At 32.9% G+C, this 16,076-nt stretch overlaps 3 protein-coding genes across 4 annotated transcripts; all 3 read right to left on the bottom strand.

The window, feature by feature from the left end:
* Nucleotides 1–1,684: 1,684 nt before the first annotated feature.
* LOC107362440 (E3 ubiquitin-protein ligase ZNRF1) lies at nucleotides 1,685–5,284 on the bottom strand. 2 transcript variants are annotated; one of them, XM_015929513.3, is made up of 4 exons: nucleotides 4,516–5,284; nucleotides 3,565–3,660; nucleotides 3,323–3,428; nucleotides 1,685–3,180 (listed from the first exon to the last, which is right to left on the bottom strand). In XM_015929513.3, the coding sequence occupies exons 1-4, from the start codon at nucleotides 4,991–4,993 to the stop codon at nucleotides 3,123–3,125; spliced, it is 738 nt and encodes a 245-aa protein (XP_015784999.1). In that variant the 5' UTR covers nucleotides 4,994–5,284; the 3' UTR covers nucleotides 1,685–3,122. The 2 variants fall into 2 exon arrangements, with proteins under 2 accessions (XP_015784999.1, XP_015785000.1); XM_015929514.3 differs by having other exon boundaries at nucleotides 4,777–5,284.
* A 698-nt stretch (nucleotides 5,285–5,982) lies between these two features.
* LOC107362617 (uncharacterized) lies at nucleotides 5,983–11,902 on the bottom strand. The gene has a single exon (XM_015929714.3). It carries the CDS (start codon nucleotides 10,974–10,976, stop codon nucleotides 7,416–7,418), a length of 3,561 nt encoding a protein of 1,186 aa, XP_015785200.1. The 5' UTR covers nucleotides 10,977–11,902; the 3' UTR covers nucleotides 5,983–7,415.
* A 274-nt stretch (nucleotides 11,903–12,176) lies between these two features.
* Kap3 (kinesin associated protein 3) lies at nucleotides 12,177–15,945 on the bottom strand. Its single transcript, XM_015929545.3, has one exon. The coding sequence runs from the start codon at nucleotides 15,355–15,357 to the stop codon at nucleotides 12,280–12,282; it is 3,078 nt and encodes a 1,025-aa protein (XP_015785031.1). The 5' UTR covers nucleotides 15,358–15,945; the 3' UTR covers nucleotides 12,177–12,279.
* Between the last annotated feature and the right edge of the window lie 131 nt (nucleotides 15,946–16,076).

Here is a 16,076-nt window from a genome sequence, read left to right as displayed (position 1 = left end):
TGGAATTGCACATAATTTTGCGAAGCCTTCAAGAGTAAAAGGATATTTAATCGAATGGTATTTTAATTTACCAATTATCAATGCACTGAATTAAATTTCCATCCGGTAACATGAATAAAACCCCGTAAAATCTGCTAGTAATGATAATTTAAACTAAAATGGGTCTATTGAGCAAGAAATCTATCAATCAAGTTCTAAGTTCTTGCGAATGAACCAAGTTTAAGTTGACTGTTTTCAGACACAAACAATTTAACTAAATAAACGAGTACACGGTCTATTCAAATGTCAGCCGAAAAACAAATAAAATAAAAATTTATTGATTTTAATTTGATTTGATTTAATTTTGAAAAAGTTTTTACATCGCCATCTATTGAGTTTTACTTTTACTTCATATTTCCATGCATTGGGAACTTCAACAAACCATATGATATGTTGTTTAGTTATTGAATGACAATTCGTTTTTTGTTGATTTCATTAATAAATAAGTTGATCAGTCAATAATTTTTATTTTATCAAGATGAATCTATTTTTCGGTGATATTAAGGAGCCAACTTCACGAGCTGTCAATTTGGATGATGAAGAAGATGATGGTGAATTTGAGTTAACATCCAAAACTGTTTCTTCATTTACTCTGACATTTGAACCAGCAACACCAGCTCCTGAATTTAAATCAGAGGAACTTAAAATGATATTTATCACCTTTGGTCATCCGTCTAAATCTCAAATTATCACTTCTGGTCTTGTTGGATCATTGGTGCTCAAAAAATCAGACGATGCTGAATTACAAGAAACAATTGGCAGATTATTCAAAATAAGTGATGCCATTTTATGCTTTCAAATCAATCAACGAGTTCTATCTGTCAATTCTTGGCTCATTACTCACCTGATTACCAAGTGTATCGATCAGTATGGAAAACTATTGCCAAAGGATATCTATTTCGTTATCGTTGCTCGAGAGGCTAATAGAACGGATTATATTCAATACATAGAGAACAAAGTTTCAAGTCCAGATACTGTATTGGAACGATTATTTCAAAAGAAAATCCTTTCGCCTGATATGATAACTGATAGCCTTGAATCACATTTGCTCGAAATCGCTACCGTTTCCCAAGTACCCTGTGCTTTACTGAAACTACCAGCTCATAATACTACTAAATTACTATCTCGAACATATCCAAGTCCTCTTTGGAGTAACTTAATTGCTCAAAGTAAATACCTGACAGCTCCACATTTGTTGTATTCCTAAACCTATGAAATAATGAGGGATCTTTTGTTATTACGTCCATTTAAACTTCTCAATGATTTTCTTCATTCTTTTCACTTTTGATATTTCGGTGTATAGTTTTAAACAGTATAAGATTTTCGCTCTTTTCATAAAATTTAACATGTAAAATTCATATTGAGTGAAGATCGAGATAAATTAAAATTGGGTTTAAAGAATAAATTAGCCGAACTTTCAATCTGAACTCTGGTACAATAATCTTTATTGAATATGAGAAATCTGATTAACAAGGATGTTTAGCCTATTAGGGGAAAAGTTTGTATCTGCACTTGTTTGATTTCACAAAATACATAAAATTTATCGCATATAATTTGGACATTTTCATGCTTCTTTTGCTTAGCACAGCTCATTTCTCAGGTATAAATTGTTGCTGGATGGTTTAAGTAAAACTACGTTTCAAGATTATCAGTACAATAACAGTACAATGAAGGATGAAGTTTTATTTTTGATCATTGATAACAAGCATAAAACATCGGGGAAAGAAAGGGTAGGAAGATTAAATGAGAATAATAATCAAGATGATAGTTATGGTGATGACATTAATGCAGCAGTGAGTATAATCTAAACAAAGTTACATGATTTTCAGGATAAAAATTAACATTTTCAAGTTTAGTTTTCGATTTGAGTCATCAGCATAATCAATATCATTAATCAAAAGGCACTGTTTTGTTTATAACGATGGTGTTAATCAGGTTAAAGATGAAGGATGAACATTAATCCTGGCCATTTACGGTAGAACAATGAAAATCTTTTATGTATTTTGTTTAATTGTACAAAGTGAAAAGTCAAACAAATGCATCAATTTGATATCTTTGCGGGTTTGATCTACGATGAAAACGAGGAAATGAGCGATGTTGGTGAAAGAGGAAAGTCGATGAAATTAACAAAACTATAAGTTTGATGGTTTAATGGTGTTTGATGGTACTATTGTTTGCAGGATGGAATGAAATTCACCATTCACTTCAAGATTTCAAAATTATGGCGATGGTAAAGATACTTGAATGGTTATAAATCAAATGATTTAAGTTGATACAATTGAAGGTAGAAAATTACTCCAGAAATGAAATTGATGAATGAATAGTTGACAATTCATGTAGATATAATGTGATTGATGTGAAAAATATATAAAGGAAAAGGACAAAAAACAAAAATCAAGAAGCCCTAAATTTCATTCAAAAGTGTGACACATGGAAAGGAAAATTTCAAGTGTAAAGGAGAATGAAAACAATTTGACTTTCAATTGTTTGACCTCAAACAGTGAAATCTAAGACCATTGATTTTTGCTTGTTAATTAGTTGTAAGACATATATATCACAGTTAGCAATCTAAATGACCAAAAAGGTTAGCCAAGGAAAAGTATATTTGAAAGTAAAAGCGAATAAAGAAAAACGAAAATCTAATGCATAAGAGCGAAAAGCTAAGATTTACAGAGTTGATAAAGTATTTCTATCTGTACTATTAAAACAATGTGTTTGATTGTGATTTTTAACAAAAAAGGTCTTTTGATAGTTACAAGGTTGATGTTAAAAATAAGAGTGGATAAGAGGGAGAGAGTTAGATGATCTGTTAAGCAAAATCTTTTGCTTACAAGCAAAAAAATAATGTTACAAACAATTAACGGATCATCGTTACAACAATCTTGCCGAATGATAGATTTATAGTATTCACATGATATTCGGATTCACAAGTTGTTTTCATTCTTGTTTTTTTCTTTGTGTTTCCTTGGATCTTGATATCTTGTATTTTACAAGTCTGAGCGTGATAAATTGTAAACATGATGATCTGTAGTGTATCAAAGAAATAATCATTCATCACTTTGGATAGGCCTTTGGTTTGAAAATTAGTCTGATGGATGTTCAGGGCAAGAACGATTAACTTCAAACCAAGCATCAATACAACTAGAATGGAGATAAAATACAAAATGACAATGATTAGATTCAAATATACTTGCAAATGTAAATTGATAAGGAAAAAAAATAGGAATAAAAATAAGGAAAAATAATGGACAAAATGAATAAAAGAAAACAACATTGATATTACCATTTATGATATATACAAAGACAAGGAAGTCTAGCTATGGTATCTCCTTGACTCAGATCATCCAAACAAATTACACATTCTCCTTTATCTTCTGTAAGTATATCCTCTGTACAAAGAGATAGTGAGAAGAGTTTGAAAAGATTAAAATAAAGATGGAATCAATAGTTTTATATCTGTAATACGAGCTTAAAATTGAAACAAAAGATATTCAGAATAGTAGAAAAAAGTGATTTTGATCTTACCATTATAACTTATTCTGGGTTTGGTAAGACACATTACTAGATGACATTCAACATCATCAGGCAATACTGACTTAGAACAGACAGGGCACTTAATTCCTGTTGGATAACAAAATATAAAAAAACAAAGATAATGTGTTTAAAACGAATGGTACATGGAGATGCTGGGAAGAAAAGATATCGATCATTAAACACTAAGTAAGACTCTCAAGTCACCATCTACCGATCACAATGCATCACTGTTCATAACAGCCAAATGGTAAATTATTATTAGTTGCAAAATTATTACAAAGTGAAATTGAAAGATGAACAGTCTAGATGTAACTACGAGAAAATGGAAACGAGTAATCTATAGGAATAAAAATACAGTATAGAAACTGAGAACAAATTTTGCCAACGATCTAGTCAGCTGAATATTGTGCTGGTATAAAGGTATGATTCTTGGAAATATGAAATTGTATAGAATAGATGAATAAAGAAAATTGATCAGCTTGACAGAAATCTATACAAGATACAACTAAAAGTGATATAAAAAACATGGTAATGCTAGTAAATAAGTAAACAAAAGGTAATACTGAAAAAAGGTGAATGAAAGTTTGGAGAAAATGATTGACTGTTTCTATGTAAAAAAAATATTACAAAAGCACAGAATCAGGCTAAAGTTTTGAGAATGTTAATGTGACAGATTCAAGGTTATTTATATAGTGCGAATGATATTTAATTGATACTTATTCTCTCTAAGGAAACTAAGTGACGCTTGAAAGACAAGTTGATGGAGAAAGAAAGCTAGGCTTCGATAGTGGTTACTGTAACGATCAAGGATGCGCAATTAATTTATTTCATTAATGATAACCTGACTATTATGATTGATTTTAAAAGAAGGGAATAGAAGTTAAAGAGGAATGGAAATGTCATTAATATAGAAAATTAATTAGTTAGTAGTTGAAACGATACCATTAAAAGGTACGAGTTGTACAGGCAAAGAATGGGCAGAGAAGACTCGACCGAAGGTTAGATCATCAATTGACGTCAAACTATCAGGAGATGCGGATAAACCAAACGATGAGTGTCCTAAAGGGGATACAGTCACAAAGGGTTGACCATTTGAGTTGGAATTTGCATTGTGCGAATGGTGAGCGGAAGAGGTATTAATTACATTGGTCAAAGATCGTGCTCGTTGCCTCCAATCGGAGACACCACTGCCACTTGTATTACCCGAACTTGAAGCAATTGGCCTTGATCTATTGGACATTGAACCATTTTGACATAATGAACTCGACAACAGGCCAGCAAAGCCGGCATTATTACCAGGTCCAGAATCACCTAGACCTGATTCATTTTGAACTCTAGATGAGGATGCTGTTGCTGTTGCACTACAACCACCACCAGCACCTCCTCCTCCTCCTCCAGGGTTACTCTGACGGGCTCCCATAACTCCAAAAGGTGTTTCTGCTTGGTATACACAAATAAATTACTAACCTCGTAAGGTTTTTTATCTCATTGAATATGTTATTGATGATGAAAATGGTGGGGATGGCAATAGCGAGGGTGAATATGATGAAGATGATTTAAGGTTGAGATTTAATAACAATTCAAAGTCGTTGTTCAACTTATTAACATTTTATTAAAACTAGAAAATTGATGTCAATGAACTTAAATGTAAATGTAGCTAATTAGTTAATTATCAATCAAACAAAATGAAGGTTTACTTAAGGAACCAACTAAACAACAATAATATGGTGTTTAAAACCTCAGTTATGTATAAGACGTACATTTGAAAAAAAAACTGCAATGTAGATGCAATGATCGCCATCTATTAGTTTAGAGAGAACTACGAAAAAAACATTTCTATCAAACAAAAAACAGTAGATTAAAGTTAATGAGATTAATTAGAAACTCTATTTCAGTTGATATTGATTAACTCTTTAATTTTTATGTGCTATCTTTTTAATACTCTGAAAAGTGTTCGCTAAAAGACAAACTAGAATATTTTATTTTTCGCTATCCAACGAACCAGAGATTTTTGCTCTTTAGGAAAATTATTCACAAATCAATGCAAAGTCTCATATAACTGTCAATCTTACAATAACATTCGAAAAGCAATCAAATCAAATCAAAATGATCAAAGTGAATGTATTGGCAATGAATTCTTGTTGATGAAGATGGTCCACTAGAACTTTCATCTTGGTTTTGATAGAGCTTAGGCTGACCACTCGAATGTCGTTGAAAGGATAGGATGACAAATATTTTTAATTGTGAATAGTAAAACATTATATTTCTAATTCATCTTATAATCAATAATCATTTTCATTTTGTTGTCAAACATATATTATAAAAGAGATTGACTTGCGTAGCACTTAGCTGTAATTTAGGCTTTATGCATCACGCTCGCAGAATGATTTACGCGACAGTAAAAGCAAGTTTTTTCCTTTATACAATTTGCCTGTGATCTTTATTATTTGTGATCAATTAAATGATATACAAATGAGACTGTTGAATCATTTAAAGTCATGATCTAATGGTCCAAAGTCTAACCATTCACAAAAATCAATGTCGTTTGAATGAAAAATGCAAAAATCCGTTTGGATCAAATGAATACCAATGGTGAGAAAAATTTTATAGTTGGTTGATTGATTATGAAGCCATTTTGTCAAACATGGCAGCCATTATTGATTGTGTGTTTAAATGCAATCATTAACTTGTTTAAGTAAAGCTAAACATTCTTTATCCTGATTTGTTCCACATTTTCCACATTTCACCCATTGATGTTTTGTTTAATTTGTTTGACAATTATTTCGATCAATTCCAAAACTTTTATAAAACCAAAGTAGGCTCCATTGATCCTAGTTAATTTTTGGTTATTGAATTGAAGAAGGAAAGATTGAATTAAAAAAATGGTAAGACAACACAACATGTCTGAAAAGTCAATTGTTCGAATAAAAACAACATAAAATTAAATCACAAAAATTTCTTTGCTTTTGAAGAACGAGTTTGAATTAGTTGAAGAGGTATATGTTCAATTTGCTAGTTGCACTTTTTGTTGTATCAATTACAATATTGTTGTAACACTTGGTTCCTATCACCAAGTTGATTGTGATTAACATCACCAATTGAGATAATATGTGCGGAATAATATATTTGGGTAATATATTTTGATTTAAAAAGACCAGTTTGAATGATGGGTGACTTTATGAGGAAGAAAAAAATGCTTCTCATGTTAATCAGATGAGTTGACAGGAATTGGTGAAACAAATTGAATCTAGACGTGGAACTCGGGTTCTTTATGATTAATAGCTTTGAAGATCCGTAGGCACCTTATTACCACAGCTGAAATCTATTTAAAAATGTGGTAATTTCATCTTCAGATGTCCTCATTTTTCACTTTATGCTTGATTATTACTTTACTCGTTTCCTTTAGCCATTGCAACGCGTTAATTTTAAAAAGTGAGTGATATAAAGGAGTTTCATATAATTGATTGATAACCATTTAGACCAAAAAGTTTTGAATTAGATAGGTAGGTGAAAGGAAACTTGGCACAAACAGGTTTAAGGATATTTTTTCGAGGCTTTGTGATATTGCTGATTAAGTAAAGGTGGGATAAATGATATGAGAAGATTAGCAGGTTAAAGTTTAAGATGATGGAGCAACAATATTTCTTTCGTGAAAATGTAATCTCATTACATATAATTCGTCTTTTAATATTCGCACAGGTAATTAGACTGATCATGAAATTATCGCCTTCATGTCCATGAGTTCATTAAGTTAATTGGAACCTGATTAAGGCGACCGTTAGATTGTCGGTGTTTTTTACAAGTTGATTTACACAATAGAGTTTAAAAGAAAAAAAAATCGTTCATCTGTAAGGTGGAGGTTGACGTCTTTGCTCCACAGCATGAGCAAGTGCATGATATGAAGATTTATTGATATTAGCCATGGAATAGGTTTGTTGACGAGTCGGGTTATATGTAACCATCATCGTGTTCATGGGTAAATTTTGCTGATAATCTGATTGTAATATCACAGGTCGGCGACCTTTTTGAATAAATGCATCAACTTCTGTTGGGTAGCCATCGATTCCAGGGCGAATGGTCATGTCAAAGCGATTTTTATCGATATCACGACGACATTTGACCAAAATGCAGACAATCACACAAAGAACTACCAGTAATACTGCAACTGTTGCTATTGCAGGTATAATTGTTCTGAGGTAATAGTCATCTAATTCATTTGTATGAACATCATAATCTTTAGAAGTCGGCTGACCATAATTTACATTATCAACAGTTTCATGAGTAATGTCTCTTTCTGGTATAATGTTGGGTTTCACATTGTCACGATACACTTCACGAGATGTCATGTAATTAGAACATTTACCAACAGGTTTAAATTCAATAGACATTATTCGATATTTATCAGCAAATTTTTCGTCCCAAGTTTCAAATGTTGTATCAGGTTTGAATAATTTATGTAAAATGTGAGTCTGAATATCAGTAGAAGGACATTCACCGCCTTTAGCTAATAGAGGTTCAGTTTTGTTGGTCCATACATATTCATACATTTGATGAATTGAACCTTCTTCGATTGAATTATCATAAGGATCAGAGCGTTTTCGCCTCTCAATTACATTTTCATCTTCATCAATGTCTGATAAATCGGGGTTTTTAGTCTCTGTACCAGTATAATATCCACTTTGCATGAAAGTATAATTACGTTTGATGATCTTAAGAATTCGCAATGAACTCGTGTCTGAATCGTTGAAAATACTGGTAGCAATACGATGAGCAATATCAAGTTTATCATCAATTCCCATTTTCTCATTTATTGATAGACCAATGGTTACTGTGAAACTTATTTCGTCTTCATTCCAAGGATCATCAATTACGATAACGAAAGCATCAGAAGCATCATTTTCAGATTCACGATCCCGAGCAACCAGATTAAATTCATTTTCTCGGATATATTTTCTATCATCAGCTAAACCAATAATTTCAAATGTTTTCTCATTAAACTTGACAAAGCCATCTTGGGGCGGAATACGTCCAAATCCATCATATAAACTGAGTTCCAGATTATAAGTATTACGCCCTCGTCCAGAATAGAACATGTTTTCAGCAATCTTGTAGCGGAAAACTTCACCCAAATGGAATCTCAACACTTCAATTGGATTCCTTAATTCAGGCTTCTCGGCAGCAGTATTAGGTTTTGAACAGCTTATTGATAATCCAACCCCGTCAATAGTAAACATTTTATTCATTTTACTAATTAAAGATTCACTTGGTAATGCATATTGACCTTTTGATTGTTTATCTGCCAATCGATTATACAGTTGTTGAATCTTTTTGGTTGGGCAAGGGTAAGCAGGAATACTGTCATTAGTTGAAACAATTGTCCAGTAATCTCTGCCATCAATGCTTTCTTTGGTCAAATGTTGGACAATAAAACTATCAATGTCATAGTCACCATTCAATTGAGAAACAATTTGGGCAAAAGTTCTCAACGCTTCAATGGTTGTTGTAATTCGTAATGGATCCCAATAAACCCGGTAAAAAGTAATATTGTATGGAAATTTACGGTATGAAGTATGTTGTCTCACATGAATGGTAATATTTTCAACATTAGATAATCCACCTGAATCAACTGCTTCCAGATAAAATTGGTTTTCATAAACACCAACATCATCATCTGTGGGAAAAGCTGTTAAAACTTGATTTTCAGCGTCAAATTGAATCCAAAAGTCCTTCGGTGGATGAACTCGTTCTTTCATAGAAGAACTTACTCGATAGAAGCCTAATTTTAGTTTATGAGTTAAACCATCTTCTCGATCAATGAAGGTATTTTCTGGGATCTTATAGGTCCAATATTTACCCGCAGTGGGAGCCAATTTTGGTATGCGAGCGCGAAGTTCTGGTCTACTATTTGCAGTAATCTCCGGTCTTGATGGTTCACTTGTTTTTTCACCGGAAGTTTTATCAGTGCCTTCAAATATAATAGGTTCATCAACCCTGACTGTACTGACTCCTAAGCCAAAGGTTGGAGTTGGTGAGATGAGATCAACAGATGAAGCAGCCAGATCAGGAATCAAAGCTGAAGATGATAAATCTGGTATTTTACTACTAGGAAGGATAGGTGTTGGTGTTGACAAGCCTTCAATAAAAACACTGGGTGGCTCAGCAGAAGGTGTAGGTGTAGTATAAAGAATGGGATGGAAATGAGAATGATCATTGCCACCTACACCGTAGTTATCAGGCATTCTAGGAGTCACGGATGGTGATCCAGGTATGTTAGAAGATGGCGGAAAAGCACTAGGACTAGTCAATGAAGGTACGATTCGTGATAATTGACTAGGCTCTATTTCATTGTTTTCATCCAGATTGGGATAAATTAAAGATGTTGAAATAGTCATAAAATCAGGGTAAATGCTAGGTGTTGGTTTAATATCAGGTAGATGCCGACGAGCATGACGACGTTGCGAATTGTCATAGTTAATGGAGACAGGCACTAAAGATTTGAGATATGCTCTAGATGGATTTAATTCATCCAAAGGAGATGCTGAAACATCTTCAAAGAGGCTGCCATCGGATTGTAAAGGCGATTTAATGACTCTAATGAAACGGAACTCCAAACCTAATTTTTTAAGCTTCCAATTATAACCATCATTTGACAATTGAGCTTTATCTTCAGAGCATTCTTGATTCTCAATAGTTAATTGATATTTCCTGGTTCCATCTTTTTCTTCTTTTTGTGTGATAGAGAAAAGACGTTGTGACCATTGTGTCATTAAAATATTGGGATCATCAATCTCTTCAAGATTATTTGTGAACTCGATTAGCTTTGCAGATAAATTGATTTCTTGTCTGAGCTTGGATGGAATGAAGTAGGCTATGATTTTCCACACGTCAAGTATTGAGTTAAACGTAGTTATCAGTTGAATAATACAATTTTCTTTTTTACCGATTGGATTTGTTGAAATGGAAGAAGAAAACAGTGATGGTAAGACATGAGTGATTTCGATAGTGAATACATCAGCGATTTTGGTATCATCTTTGTTCTGAATTTCAATTTGAAAGAAATGAATACCCTTATCCTGGTCTTGGGGAAAACCGATTAGCTCCCATCGATCTTTTTCTCTTCTCAACATTAACCATTCTGGTAAACCATTTCTGTCGACCTCTTTAATGGTTAGATGTTTAATTTGCTGAAATTTCACAGGGCTTATTGGCAGTCGATAATAATATAGCTTATTAATGACACCCTGGTGATCAGGAATTTGAAGATACCCAGAATCTGAAGGATCTCCAGACTGAGAAAATTGAGATAATGAACTAATTGAAGAAATTGAAATGAAAACCAACAGCAGCAGAAATAAACATTTTGATATGATCAATTTTACAGTTCCATTAATGGAGCTAGGCATGGTCACAATGGCTTTAAAAACTATGAGCAAAATGTGAATATGTATAATCTCGCCATACTATAATAGAAATGCCATGTCAGAAGTCGAGATAAGAGCTTGGAAAATAATCTAAATAGTTTTCAATTTATTTCATCCAATTTGCAGAGTATCACGGCAATCAGCTATCAATTATTACTCAGTGTTCAATGAGTAAGTTACAAGCTACAAGAGTAGATATAGTCTTGAGGTTTTGAATAAACCTAAGATTAACCAAAAGAAGATCGTCAGGCAAAAAATGTGTAGATATGTCACTCAGTTGATTTGTATAGTTCCATTAATCAGAATAGCAAGATCACTTGGTCAAAGGTTGATGTGATTCATCAAGATAATTAAACTGGTCATCCAATATATTAATGCTTCCAAAAATTCAATTCACTGATGAAGCGATGTTTGGATCAGAAGGGCATAAGAATAAAGTCCAAGCAAAATGGTTAAGTAAACAATAAAGTTAATAACAAAATTGAATCATTAGATTATCACACCAAGTCACTTCCCGTAATAATCTTTCCACTGAAAATCCACGAAGAATATCAATCCATGAATTTTTATGATAGTGCTGATGAATCTGATTTGGTAAATACGTTATCCGTGGTGGCTTTTCAGATCACAGTTCAATCACAAAACACTCAATGTCAGATTAATCAAGAAAAAAAATCAAACATTGTCAACCAAAATGTTCAATGTAAATTAGAGTGAAAAAAATGTATAAAAACACATCAATCTACAAAGCTACCTTTAACCAGAAGTTGAGTGATGGCAATCTCCAAGAAATAAACACTGGCTTTAATTACTAAATACACTAATAATATGAATAATAATAGTAAATTGTTACACCAAATGAAAATAAAATGAAATGATGATGAGAAATATAGATACTGATAAGGAATCTGATACTTGCTCCTAACGAGTACAAGTACAGATACTGTATTGAATCATAAATTTATCTGTTTCAAATAGCGGTTTTTTCAATCATTACCATGCATTTGATTTCATTATTTTTTTCGGTAATCACAATTTGTGATTAGAAATTCATATTCCATCAAATTTTTGCAATAATTAATTATTTTTGAGCCCTTCTTTAGTTGTGCTTAATTTCAGTCCAACCAAAAGTAAGCAGTTATCCATTAATGAAAAAATTTACACATTGAAGTGATTGTAACATTTATCCTTAATTACATTTTTGATTTATTATTTTTAAACCATGTATTGACAATCAGTTTGAAACTCTCAATTAAATATTTTGAACTAAATTTCTAAGGGTAAATTATAAATGCAGAATGTTATTAGAACTTTTAGCTTTGTTAAGTGTTCTCGAGTCATTTCGTAAACTGGATTTGACTGTTCGTCCAGTTCCTCGTTTTTTATATCCAGTTTGTGGTCGTGAATTTAATGATGAACGATTGATTGATTCATTCATTGACAGTGAAGATGCCTCTTGATCATCAGTCATGGGTCCTGATGAAGGAGGGGAATCGGAAAGTACATCTGTATGGAGTAACAAATTATTATAGTTGATTCCCATAATATCTTCATCAGTATCGTTATTTTTTAGATGATAGTTTTCATATTCATCCTGCATTTCATTATCGTTCGCTCCAGGAACGCCGATTATATTGTTGTTATTGGTAATATTGCTGCCACTTGAACTTCCATTAGTCAATCGACGCTTTTCATTTCCAAATCCAATACCATTTTCTTGTCTTGATAGAATCATCTCAAGCCATTGTTTATTGTAGATCTTAAAACTCTCTTCCCTGATCTTATCCTTGAGTTCATCTTCAAATTCAAAGATAACATTTAAACTAGATTTACACAGTTTACGAATCTCTGGATTTTTGTCATTCATCAAATCAAACAGGTAGGCCATCACTTGAGTTTCAGGAGCAAGAATGATCTTACGAACATCAGATTCACGAAGCATAAGATGAAAAATAAAAATAATTTGAAGAACAATTTCATCTTCTTCTTGCTTAGCATTAAGTTGGTTAATTAATAGTTTGAGACAATCACAGTTGAGAGCATATAAGCAAGCATCACGACAATTAGCTATACACGAGATTACCAAAATACATTCAAGAATTAAATCATCTTCATAGGTATGGTCATTGGCAGATAAAACAGTCGACAGCCATTTAAATAAACCCTTTGAGCTTGCAAGAGTCAACCAATCAACACCAGGAAGATTAATCATATTACAGAGGATACCAAGTATTTCAATGGAAACCATTGAATCCCAATTTGATTCGTTTCCATTAGTCAGATTTTGATTATGACCTTGGGTCATTAATATTTCAGTATTTAAATCAATGGATTGAGGAGGGCGAGCAACTAATAAAGAGACTAGAGTTTCAATGTAATCAAGAAAATTCATTTTATAAGAATCTTCATGTTGAGATAAATTGCGGACTAGTTTTAGCACCATTATATCGGTTTGAGTTATAGACATCTTGTTGGATAAGACGGCAACAATGTGGTTTAATAAGCATTTGAGTCTTTCTTTATCACAAATTAACTGGGCATTTCTTCGATTGGTGGATAGATTAATAAGCAAGCTCATTAACTCAGTTGATGGATAAGATAGTTTAGAGTCATTCAAGCATTTGATTGCTCGATTGGTTAACGAGTGAATCTGATCCGGGCCCAGGGAAAGAGTTACCAGTACTCTGTGCTTACTTTCAATTGTAAATAAATAAACTATTTGATAGATTAATTTGTCAAGAATGAAGTTTGGATTAACTTGTTTTGCACTTGAACCATTGATAAGGTTATGAGTTGACGTTGGATTACTCTCAGATAATGAAACCATTGAGGATGACTGTGATGACTTGGTCATTTTATGAAGAAATGAGATAATTTTAGAGACTAGATTGCGTTGTACCATTAAAGATCTGAAATTTGTATCGAATGAGAGATTGTGAACCAATTCAAGAGTATTGACAAGATGACCAATCGATGATGATGCAACTTGATTATTCAAAATTGCCGATATCTTATCAATAATTCCCATTGAAATCATGGCATCTTTATTTTCACCATAAACAGATAGACGTTTAAGAAAGTAAATTGCCAAATACAGTAATTGAAGCCAATTTTCTCGGTCAAGTGTCTTAATCAAGCATTCGATAATCCCTTTGTTGACCATTTTGATTTCTTTCTTACGATCCTCCGACAGATGCAGTAAAACTGTGTATGCTGCTCGAAGAAAAAGATTTTGTTTGATGACTAGACTTTGGTATTTTCTTAAGGTTCTTTCATATTCGCTGGATAGCACGGCAGAAGACATTCGAGATCCTGGAACACTTGAAGCTGACAAGGTTGATAAATGAGAATAGCTTAGCGATGAATGTAAAGAGCTTGAGTTTGACAAACTTTGAGATTCGGCTTTCATCGCTGCTTGGATATCGGCCAGATCAGTAAACAATGATTCTTCTCGTTCCAATTCTGCTTGAATATTTTCTAAGCAAAGACCACCGAGTTGGAAATGTTTGATCATGGGGTGAAATTGACGATAAACGGAAAAATTGGCAAATATACCAGTCAAAATGATTCCTAGATCAAGATTTTTTCTTCCATCTTCTCTTAAAACTCGAGAAAGAGCACAATTGAGAGGCTCGTTGGTTGACAGGGGAAGTAGATTCTCATGGTTAAGGGTCAATTGGTAAATCGCTGAAGCACCTCTTATCTTTTCAGAATAATTTTCATACAAAAGTTGCATATAATCATCAACCGCGCTCAACGTGATTCCATTGTTTTGACTCTCATCTGGCAGAACTCTGTTTATTAATCTTTTGATGTCTCCAAATATCGATTCTATATTTAATGAGTCACCAACTCGGTTGCCAATATTCTTGTCAATTCCGTTACTGGAAAACGAATTGACTGAGGTTGATGATTTTAATCTAGTAGGCTGTTGGTTATTATCGACATTATAGCTATTAAAGGATTGGTTAGAATCGGCCAAGCGAGCTCCAGCTGTTTTAGGGCGAAAAGAGTCAAAGGTTGCTCCAGTGGCTGTTGCTCGGACGGTTGATTGGATGGAACGATTTTTCAGATAAATTATTAGCTGTTTTATTTCATCTCTATGGGATATGGTTAATAAACCTTTTGATTTGGCAATCACCTGGGATACAATTGAATCAACATCACTAGTCTCTTCCAATGATTTCAATCTAATATAACGCTGGAATTCACGATTTGTCTCAAGAAAATTATTCTCAGAAGAACCTATTCTCAAAGAAGGTTCAAGTTCACAATTTAATATCAAGGTTTGCTCCGTTGGATGGACTTCAATATTCTTGAGTTGAATATTTCTTTGCAGATTATTATTGCCAAAATCATCCATGACTAAATAATATTCAATACATTTGTTAGTCGCTTCAATTAGATGTGTTCAAGACTCGCTAAAAGTCTGTTCAATAAATTGACTAGAAGACATATTTTTCACATTAGTTGAATATAAAACTGGAATATTGTCCATAATCTAGACACCTTAATGATTGCGCCAGTTAATTATCAATTGATGTAAAGAGAAGTCCCGGCTTTGTTTAATGATTACTTTCAGGGTCTATAAAAATGTTGAAGGTTTTTGATTCACATACACAGGTAATGTTTTTCACGTTTTCCTCCTCTTGAACCGACCAAATGAATTTTTGCAGATTCAATTAGAGACAATCTCGTAAATTTATAATAGCTTCCACTGGTTTGATGATAACCAACATTTCTAACTTGCCACATAATTAAGATATCATCGAAAGATTGAACACAGTTATATAAATAAACTGGAAAGGGATGAGATGATAAACACACATATTTGATAGCTATTTACATTAACATCGTCATAATAATCATGATAAAGATGGTCCGATTTTGGTATATTTTCTTGTGTTGTTAAATAGTTGTAACAAACCGAGACTCGCGTAACCATGGATAAACCTGGAAGAAAATCTGTCTCTTCTGACAAAGAAGAAGAGTGAAAAGAAGGTAACATTTCTCTCTTTCTTTTATTGATCCACCTCCCATCTATGTCTTGGTCCTTTCGACTTTCCTTCCTGGTTTAAATTT

Source organism: Tetranychus urticae, chromosome 1, assembly GCF_039701765.1.
Source record: "Tetranychus urticae isolate SD_2017Ah chromosome 1, NJAU_TeUrti_SD_1.0, whole genome shotgun sequence".
Lineage (NCBI taxonomy): Eukaryota > Metazoa > Arthropoda > Arachnida > Trombidiformes > Tetranychidae > Tetranychus > Tetranychus urticae.
This window is presented reverse-complemented; position numbering and strand designations above follow the sequence as displayed.